General features: G+C 51.3%; 1 protein-coding gene across 4 annotated transcripts in view; it reads left to right on the top strand.

Moving 5' to 3' along the window:
• Nucleotides 1-2,924: 2,924 nt before the first annotated feature.
• Nucleotides 2,925-10,012, top strand: part of KDM2B (lysine demethylase 2B) — a 29,203-nt gene continuing 22,115 nt past the window's right edge. Inside the window, exons 1-6 of one of the 4 annotated variants that reach the window (XM_039362650.1) lie at nt 2,925-3,059; nt 4,187-4,331; nt 6,275-6,353; nt 7,515-7,561; nt 8,041-8,219; nt 8,350-8,456. In XM_039362650.1, coding sequence (XP_039218584.1) covers nt 3,027-3,059; nt 4,187-4,331; nt 6,275-6,353; nt 7,515-7,561; nt 8,041-8,219; nt 8,350-8,456 — 590 coding nt within the window. In that variant the 5' untranslated portion in view covers nt 2,925-3,026. Of the gene's footprint in view, nt 3,060-3,669; nt 3,840-4,186; nt 4,332-6,274; nt 6,354-7,514; nt 7,562-8,040; nt 8,220-8,349; nt 8,457-10,012 lie in introns of those variants that run through there. The other 3 variants (XM_039362651.1, XM_039362652.1, XM_039362653.1) reach the window with 3 other exon arrangements.

Here is a 10,012-nt window from a genome sequence, read left to right as displayed (position 1 = left end):
ACTCCCGCCCAGGCCTCCGCCCGGCCCGGCCCGGGACGACCCCCTTGCGGAGCCCTCCCTCCCTCCTCCCGCCGCCAGCTGCGCGGACTCAACTCCCGGGAGGCTCGGCCTTAGCAGGGCTGCCTGCGGAAGTCTGGGAGTTGAAGTCCAGCCATCTGGAAGAGACCGACTCCTCCCCAGCTAATCGGTTGGCTTGGCGCAGATTGAAAGGAGGGGTCCCGGGTGGTTTTCCTGCAGACGTTTCATGGCCCGACTAGGGAACGTCATCAGCGCTCGGAGGGAGTGGGACTAAGGCAGTGTTTCTCAACCCTGACAATTTTAAGGCATGTGGACTTCAATTCCCAGAATTCCACAGCCAGCAATGCTGGCTGTGGAATTCTGGGAGTTGAAGTCCACATGCCTTAAAATGGTCAAGGTTGAGAAACACTGGACTAAGGCAAGGAGAACTGTGGAATTCTTGGAGCTCTCTGAGCTTGTTTCCTTGCTGACGTTTTGGTGTTAGAAGGGAGTGGAGACTGTGGAGAGGAGGAGGGGGACAAAAGAAGTCTGTGGGGTCCTTGGTTTCCTCTGAGCTGGGTGGTTTTCCTGCAGACATTTCATGACCCTAGGAGGAACATGATTGATGCGAGAAGGGAGTGGGGTTTGTGGAGTGGAGAAGGAAGACTGAGGTCCTCCGTGCTCTCTTAGCTTGGGTCTTTTCTTGCAGATGTTTCATGACCCAACTGGACGATAACCATCAATTGTAGAAGGGGCAAAACTCCCACCCCCTCTCCCCACTAGCACTGATAATGCTACCTAGTTGGGTCACGGAACGTCTGCAAGAAGCGACTCCACAGTGCAACCCTGAGCTACACATTTTCTCCTTTATTGGTAGCCTGAAATCTCCCCAGAGTAACCAGAGTGGGCTACAAGGTTTCCTCGTTGTAAACTTTGTGGCGGCCAAGGCAACTTAGGAGTTGGTGCCAAGCTGGAAATCATGGTTTATTATGCAATGGAATCGATCTCCCCCAGCTTGGGGTTTGTCAACCAGTCATGGGTTTCAGTACCAGGTGCTTTTTTAAATAATGATGATAATTTTATTATTTGCCATGCATCTCATTTCAAAGCTATCTGGGCAGTTTGACAATGGCTAAGCTGCCCTACATAGGAGAAATGGATGCACAAATGGTTTAGGAAGGTCATGAGGTCCAGGCAGGGGTCTCCAGAAAAGCTTAAATCGCAACACCCCCCCCCCTTTAACAGCCACCCCATTAGGAAGAGGTTAGTAGCCAGGTCACTCCGAATTTGGATAGTTTATCCCCCTGCCAGTGTTAGGAAACAGACAGCAAAAAGCCCAATTCTTTTATCTGAAGTTTTTATTTGCTGGGAAAATTGAAATGGAAGCAAATATCCCGTTTTTCTCCCGGGGGAGCCACAATCTCAAGTCTTTCCCCCAACCACCCTGCAAAGTAGGCTCAATTCATCTCTGTCGCGTGGCCCCCCTTCCACTCAGGAGATGAAACTTCCACGGGACACTCGATCCACGCCGGAAACCTCTCCACTCCCAATCCAGTTTTGAGCAGCCCCACTAAGGGGGACTGTCTCATCTGGCTCGGCCGAGGATGCCCACCATCTCCGGCCACGGCGGGCAGGAGCAGCCCTTCCTCCCGTGGCGAAGACGGCTTCCTCGCCCACCCAAACCCACCGCCGCGAGGGAGCGAAGTGGCTCCCGAAGGCCGCCCCACCCGCGCCTCTGGGCACCCGGGTAACGGACCGAGAGATGGCCGCGCTCCATCCTCCCCCCCCCCGCATCACCCCCGCAAGATGCAAGTCCCAACTCGGGTGGGCAAAGGCTTTCCCACGTGCGCCTGCCCCCTTCCGCGTCTGCAGTGGCTCCGAGGAGGAGGAGGAGGCGGCGGCGAGGCTCGCCAGCCCAGGAAGAGGCGGCGACGCTTGGCCCCCAGCCTCCGGCTTCCTCTTCCTGCGGCCTGCAGGGTCTCTCTGCCAGCCCGTCCCCCCATTAACCTCCCCCCCAACTCCACGCGCGGCAAGTCAAAGGCGGCCTGCAAGAGCCGCTTCTCCAGCGCTTCGGAGCGCAGCGCCCCCCCCCCGCGCGCGGAAAAAAAGAGCCACTCCCCCAGTCGTGCGTGCATGCAGGCGCGTGCACTCATTCCCCCCCCCCCTTCAAGGCCAGTTGCAGCGCCTGCGCGCTGGCGGAGACTCGTGATCCGACCACAACACCCGATCGCCCCCCTCCCCAATCCTCGCGCGCGCTTTCCCAGCCTGGGCGCCCCCGAGAAGGCAGCGATCCTGGGCGCCCAGATCCGGGATTTCCCTTTTCTCCTCTCCCCTCCCACCAACCCACTCCCTCCCTCCCTCCCTCCAGGCCCGGTCCCCTCCCCACTGTTTATGTTCCGGGGACTCGCGTGACGCCTGCGCGCCCCCTCCTCTCCTTCTCCTTGCACGCCGAAGGCTGCGAAAAGGATTGTTTGCGGGACTTTTTGCATAAGAAAACCTAGAGCCCCCCTCGCCCCGCAGGGGAAAGCAAAAGAACAAACAAACAACCACAAAAGCAGAAAAAAAAACATAAAGCATCGCCCACCCCCTCCTCCTCCTCCCCCCCACCCCTGCTGAGCGATCCTTTGCTTTCGGAGCTGCTCCGGCTTGCCCCCCCTCCCTCGCTCGCCTTCACGCCCCCCCGCCCCCCTCCCGCCTCCCAGCCTCCAAAAGAAAGTGCTGATCGCCCGGGGGGGGGGAGAGCAAAACTTTAGAGAGAGAGAGACCCGGATGGCCTTTTGCAACCCACGCGGGGGGGGCAGAGGCTGCTTTTTTTGTCCGGAGTTGGGTTATTTGGGAAGCCTCTAAATTGGGAGGGAGGGGGAGCTGGGGGAATTTTCCGGGGGTTTCCTCTCCCTCTCTCTCTCTCTCGGTTCCCCCCCCCCCGCCCCAGTTTTGGGGCCCAGCCCGGCAGGAACCCCCTCCGACCTTTGCAGCAGGACCCAAAGGAGGAACTGTTGACTCTTTTAAGAGATGAAAGTGCTCAGATCATGGAGGCAGAAAGAGGCTCGCCCAGGAGACTGGTGTGTACTTTCTCGGCTCGGCTGGCGGGTGGGGGGGAGGCGAGATCGAGGAGAGGAAAGACCCCCCCCCGGGAGGGGTTTGCCGCGGTGGGGGGGAGGGGGCGCGATCGGGACTGCCTGCAGGCCGGCTGGGCATTTAAACGAGCCGCGGGGAGACCCTGGATTTGCAACCGGCGGGGGTGGGGGTGGGAAAGAGAGAGAGAGAAAAAGAGAGAGGAGGGGAGGGGAGGCTCGTGCGTGGACCCCGTCCCCTCCCGCCGCTGCCGATCCTATGGCGGAGGGGCGCGCAAGTCGCGTCCCCACACACGCAGCCGCCTTGTTTTTTTGGGGGGGGGATCTGGGCCTCGCCTCTGCTGCTTTGGGGGGAGGGCGCGAGGAGGCTTAATTCTTCCCTAACTCCCCTGCTCTTCCCCCCCCGCCACCCCTCCTTTTCCCATCCCCAGATCTGGTCCCGGTGGGCAGAAAAGACCCCCCACCCCAAACTTGGGGTTTCCGCGTTGGGCGCCCGGGAAGCTGAGCCCGGCTTGGGAAGCCGCGATGCGCGCGTTGGGGGGGAGGCGGGTGGGAGAGATCCTGGGGGGCTGCGGGCGGGGACCCCCGTGTTACATAACGCCGTGTGCTTTTTAAAAGGCCGGCTTCCGGTATGACTCGGGCAGCCTGCGAGTCTTATGTAAATCGGGCTGGCTTGTTGCTGCTGACTCGCCCGGCGTGTGTTGGGCGAGCCGTTGCTAAGGGAAGCCCGCGATCGGGAGAGTGGTCGTGTGAACGGGGGCAGAAAAGGTGCCTGGGGTGGGAGGGAGGGTCTCTCGTAGGCAGAATGCAGGAGCAAACCCCGCAGCCTGGGGGCAATAGCGGGGATTTGTGGCCCCGAGTCGAGAAGCACCCGAGTCCCCGGGCAAGTTCACACGCGCGCCCCCGAAACACGGGTCCGGGCATGCAGGGCAGAGCGATGCCCGGACGGAGCAAGCGGGGCCGCCTGGCCTCTTGGCCTCACCTAGCGCAGAGAGGGTCCGAGGCCGGCCGTGCGGGGCCGCCCCCTGCCGCCCTCCTTGCCCAGCGCGGCGCCCGCGGGCCCGTGCCCCGTCTCCCCCACCGACGCGCCCCTCGCCTTGTCTGCCCCCGTGCAGCGCTGCATCGGCCGGCGCCTCTACGACGAGAACGAGGACCTGTCCGACGTGGAGGAGATCGTCAGCGTGCGCGGCTTCGACCTGGAGGAGAAGCTGAGGAGCCGCAGCTACCGCGGGGACTTCGTGAGGCCCATGGACGGCCAAGGTGAGCGCAGCGGCCCGACGGCTTCGCCGCCTCTGCCCACGTGCCGCCCGGCCCGGCTTCGTATTTCCCGCCAGCCGCGCCCGGGCCGGGGGAGCCGGTGACGCCGCCCAGGCGGGCCAGGGAAAGCGGCGGATGCGCGCTCCAAGGCGGCGGAGCGGCTCCCGGCCGGCCTGTCCCTGCCGCCGCCCCCTGCCCGCTTGGGCCCTTCGGAGGGGTCGCCTCAGGCACGGCTGGATTCCCACCTTCCCCTTGAGCCTGACTTTCCCAGCTGCCCCCAGCCCCAAACGTCTGAAGTGAGGCGGCTGAGGGGAGAAAGTGAGGGTCCCTTTTCCGGTGGGCAAAGAGAAAATGGAGGTCATTGAGACCCCTCCGAGGACCCACCTGAGAGAGGGCTGAGGTCTCCATGGCCCTGAATATTTTCCCTCAGACTTGAGGATTAGCCCTGACCTTGGGAGAGTGATGGGCTTTGTAGTCTGGGATCTGGTTGCTTTTAATGCTCAGGACCAGTTTCTGAGGCTCCAGATGTGCTGACTTGGGCTTGGCCGGGGATGGTGGGCTTGATCCTTGGGCCTGGCCGGGGATGGTGGGAGTTGTGGTGCCAAATAACTGGAGAAGCTAGAACTGGATGGATAATTTGTTCTCTGGCGTCTCTTAGCTTATTATAGGAACCGGTTTTCAGTGGACATTTTAAGTACATTTTCCCAGAAAGTAGTCCTCCATCTGTTTATTGGGTCTAACTCCCTGCTAAATGTTCCTAGGATTTGGGGGGGGTTTTCAACTCTTTAAAATGTTTAGCCTGGGTTTTCAATGATTGAGAGTTCATTAACTTTTCACTTTTGAACGATTGCCAATTAAACTGTAATTATCCATAGAGAGATGGTCAAGAGCAGTGTTTCTCAACCTTGACAATTTTAAGGCATGTGGACTTCAACTCCCAGAATTCCACAGCCAGCAATGCTGGCTGTGGGATTCTGGGAGTTGAAGTCCACATGCCTTAAAATTGTCAAGGTTGAGAAACACTGGTCAAGAGCTTAGTGGCATCTTGAAATCAAGACTTTGCTGGTTAAGCTGGAGTCTGTCACTTTTGCTGGCATCCTAAGCTGCCTCGCAGGGTTGTTGTGAAGAGGAAAAACTAGAGGCAGAGAGTTATTAGGACAAGGACAAAGCTAGCCCATGCTTGACCTCTTTTGGGAAGGAGAGGAAACAACGTGATACGTTAATGATTCTCAACATGGAGCCTGAAAGAAATGTAAAGTTACAGAACCAGCACCAAAAAAAAACCCCTTGTCTAAAGCATACCTGCATGTACCATTTGGTTAACTCTGCTGAACGACAGACGTAGGGCGAGGATGGAGGTTAGAAGAATTTCGCTTTGAAAAACTAAACTCGGCGTCTGAGTTCAGACTTGCTAAGTTAAAAGCAAAGTGAATTATGACTACCACTAAACAGCTACTCTTAAGAAATGTGGATTTCTTCCACAGGTGGTTTTTGACTTACAACCATTTGTTTAGCTACCATTTAGAGCTGCAGGGCACTGATAAAAGTCACTTAACGACCAGTTCTCACACTTATAACCGTTGCACCATCCCTGCAGTCATGTGATCAACGTTCGGGTTGTTTGGCAACTGTCTATTTACAATGGACGCAGCATCCCGAGGTCACGTGATCACAATTATGACCTTCCCAGCAGGCTTCCTACATGGAGGGATTTGCTTAAGGATTGCATGATTCGTTTAACGACTACAGCGCTTCACTTAGCAGCCAAGGAAAAAAGCTCATAAAACCTGGTGCAACTCCCTTAAGAACCGCCTTGCTTAGCAACCAAAATTCTAATCCCAATTTTGGTCATAAGTCGAGGCAACTTGTATTTGCCAAGCTTTTTTTTAATGGCTGAAATCTTACCACTGACCTGTCTCTGACCTTCTCTGCCTTTTCCCCCCCAGATTTCAATTTTGAATACGTGCAGCGGGAAGCGCTGAAAGTCCCTCTCATCTTCCGAAGTAAGGCTGGACTGGGAATTAAGTAAGACCACCCTATTCTTAATATATATCATCCTTTTGTCTTTATCTAGTCTTATAGCCAAGCTGGGATAAATGATAGGAACTGTGTGCTTGGTGGGTTTTCAGCTATGGCAAAGCCCCTTCTCTTGAGGAAAGATGCTACAGAAGAAAACACTCATTTATTGTTATTTGATAAACAAATTTATAGCGGAAACTAATCAAGGAGAGAAGCAACCTAGAACTAAGGAGAAATTTCCTGATAGTTAGAACAATTAACCAATGGAACAACCTGCCTCCAGAAGTTGTGAATTCTCCAACACTGGAAGCTTTTAAGAAGAGACTGGACAGCCATTTGTCTGAAATGATATAGAGTTTCCTGCCTGAGCAGGGGGTTGGACTAGATGGCCTCCAAGGTTCTATTCCATTCCATTTTTCTTATTCTATTCTATATTTCGTATTCTATTCTATTCTATTCAGCTGCCAAAGTCATACATATGTAACTTTTATTCTTCCTATGAAGAGAAGAAGCTACCCTGAGGTTCGCAATCTGGCTAGGAATTGGGGACCTTGGAAAACTGCTAATTCAACGAGCAGAACTGATGCTAAGTGCCTAGACGGGTTATGCAAAAAACCCTATCTTTCTAAAGATGATCCTTGGGATAAATCAAGGTCTCCGGTCTTCTGTTTTGTATCTTCAAATTGTCATATAGCAATGCTGAGATTGGCTTACAGGTCAAAGCTGTGATAAGGAGAATTGTCCTAACAGGGAAGTTTAAAACCATCAGTATCAAAAAGAACCATCCAATCACCAACTTCCTTTAAAAAAAAAAAATTGCACTGAGGGGGTCAGAGAAGTAGAAGGAAGTTTGGATGCTCAGGATGGTGGAGAACCTTGTGACTTCATTGCTCTAGCATAAAAGAGGTTTTTTTTTTAAAGAGGGAAAGAAAAAAAGGAGAGGAACATAGATAAGAGGATGGCTGCCAGCTGCAGAGGCAGAAGAGAAAACTTCAAATTCGGAGAAGAAATTCCCAAGAACTACAGTTGGCAAATGAGTGGGGAAAAAGGGAGGATTTTAAATTCTGTCCTTGTAACTGCTGCTTAGCCAGGGTTAGTGTGTTGTTGTTCTGATTTCGACTCTCTGTTTTGCATTTAATTTAATCCCTACGCCTTTCATCATTTCAGAATGCCTGATCCAGACTTCACTGCCCAAGATGCTAAAATGCTTGTGGGTAAGTTTATATGCATCTTTCCGTAATGCAAAAATGATGTGTTGATGTTCTGATTTGAGTTTTGGGGTTTTTTTTAAATAAAAGAACGAACAGGGTATTATGTGTAAATTAGGCAAGTGTGAAGCTAAACTGAGAACACATAACCGAGGTTGCAGGCTGCAGTTGCACCCAAATCTATATTTTGCAGAATAGAGCCATGTCTGAGAATTGAAAATTTGTGGTATAATTTCGGTATCTTCCTTCTTGTTTAGGGGAAAATACTGAGGATGATTAAAAGTTAATTTGAATATGAAAGTAAAGCTAGTATAATAATTATCAAGCTGGTCCTGGATATCTTGTAGGATGTACCAGATACCAGAAATATCAGCCAGCTTGAATGACTCTGATTCTCACTATACAGTATTTGGAATTTTCTTGTGTTTATTTTGAAAGTCTTTGCTAGGAATAAAATCTTTGCTGTATTTTCCCAACTCTTCCAGGGAGCCGACGGACCGTGGATGTAGTGGATGTGAACACCCAAAAAGGCATTGAAATGAGCATGGCTCAATTTGTGCGGTACTATGAAACCCCTGAGGTGGAGCGCGAGAAGCTGTACAACATGATCAGCCTGGAATTCAGCCACACTAAACTGGCCAATATTGTCAAGCGTCCCAATGTGGTAAGTGGAGATTCTGACTGAGCCTGGGGTCAATGGTTGCATCCCAGTTGAGCTTGGGGGTGAACTTAGCCAAGAGAACAGATCTTTCTCTATTATTTCCTACCTTAACTCTGATCTGGGTCTTTTCCAGGTGGATTTAGTAGACTGGGTGGACAACATGTGGCCGCGGCATTTAAAGGAAAGGCAGACCGAGTCCACAAATGCCATTTTGGAGATGAAATATCCCAAAGTGAAAAAGTAAGTGGATTTTTCTTCTAAATTTCCTTGCTAAATTATGATTAAAGCTAGGTGTGTTAAGAGTGTTGAGCCTAAATTCAGAGGAGCTTTGTGCATCTCCGTTGAAAGATTTGTATGGCCATGACAATTAATGGCTGGTTTTTTTTGGGGGGGAAACTATGATTTGGTGACAAGTGAAGGTGCTGTGATAGAGAAGGACATGGCTGCTTCTATGTCAGAGAAACGCCGACAAATAGAAAGGAACCTTGGCTGTGATTGGGCTGAATTGCTGTGATGTCAGCAGGGCAAGCCAAAGACTCGTGTTTATGGTTCAGCCTTCCTTGTTTTGTGTTTTTGTTGTTATAAGGAGGTTGGGCTGGATTCACAATGGCAACCGCAAAGGATGTCCCCCTATTTTGTGGTGGATTTAGGATTTCCTTCTTACAAGACAATTTTTCCTTCTTACAAACTGTTTTACCTCTGGCTTTGTGGTTTTTTGAATTGCTACGGCTGTGGGGATAAAGACATTTCTTTTTTGCTTGCTTGCTTATGCTTTGCCAAGTAGGTCACCCAGATCCTTTCTTAAACCTTGCAACAAAAATGCTTGCGTGTCAGAATTAGCTGTGAATTAGAGGCTCGTATATAACAGTGTTCAAAGAACTGTGCTGTACGTAGATGCTTATGCGTGGTGCTGTTTTTCGGATAGAGAGAGTAAAATGAGTAAAAGGATAGGGAGAAGTTATAGGTAGTCCTTTACTTACAACCATTTGTTTAGTGACTGTTTAAAGTTTCAGTGACATTGAAAAAAGTGATTTGTGAGCTTTTTTCACACTTACGAACATTGCGGCATCCCTGTGGTCATGTGATCAAAATTCGGATGCTTGGAAACTCGCATGGACTTACGATGGTTGCAATGTTCCATGGTCCTGTGATCCCCTTTTGTGACTTTCTGACAAGCAAAATCAATGGGGAAGCCAGATTCCCTTAACAACTGTATTTACCAACTTACCAGCTGCAGTGATTCATTTAACAACTATGGCAAGGAAGGTCGTAAAACAAGACAAATTCATTTAACAACTGTCTCGCTTAGCAACAGGAATTTTGGGTTCAGTTGTCGTAAGTGGAGGACCACCTATATTCAGATATTCCTCAAGCAAAGCAACTTTCCAAACAGAAGCTACAGTACAGTGTTTAAGGTTTTTCCGTGTTCTTTTTCGCTTGCAATTTTCATTTCAACAACTCTTGTGTCTCCCAGCCCCAAAATAGCTTCTGTGTTTGCAATATCTGAGGGAGTTTGTTATCTGTGCATATGAAAAAAGCTGGCTAGCACAGATGACTTTACCTAGTTTGGGTAATGCATAGAAACAACCCAAGTTCAGAGAGCACCAAAGTATCCCTGTCTCTTATATGCTTCTACCTCAGGTGAGAGGAGACAAATTAAAAAGGGGGGGGGGGAAGAGGATGGTTTAATTTGAAGCACACACACACACACACAGATTTAGATATTTAGCTGCACTTTGTTATGCTAACAAAGATCCCTGTGAGCATGGGTGCTTTTAGTGAAAAATGATCCCTGG

The sequence above is a fragment of the Crotalus tigris genome, unplaced genomic scaffold, assembly GCF_016545835.1.
Source record: "Crotalus tigris isolate CLP2741 ecotype Arizona unplaced genomic scaffold, ASM1654583v1 scf7180000019478.12717781048:2074007, whole genome shotgun sequence".
Classification (NCBI taxonomy): Eukaryota; Metazoa; Chordata; class Lepidosauria; order Squamata; family Viperidae; genus Crotalus; species Crotalus tigris.
Note: the sequence above shows the minus strand (reverse complement) of the source record. Positions and strands in the feature narration are given on the sequence as shown.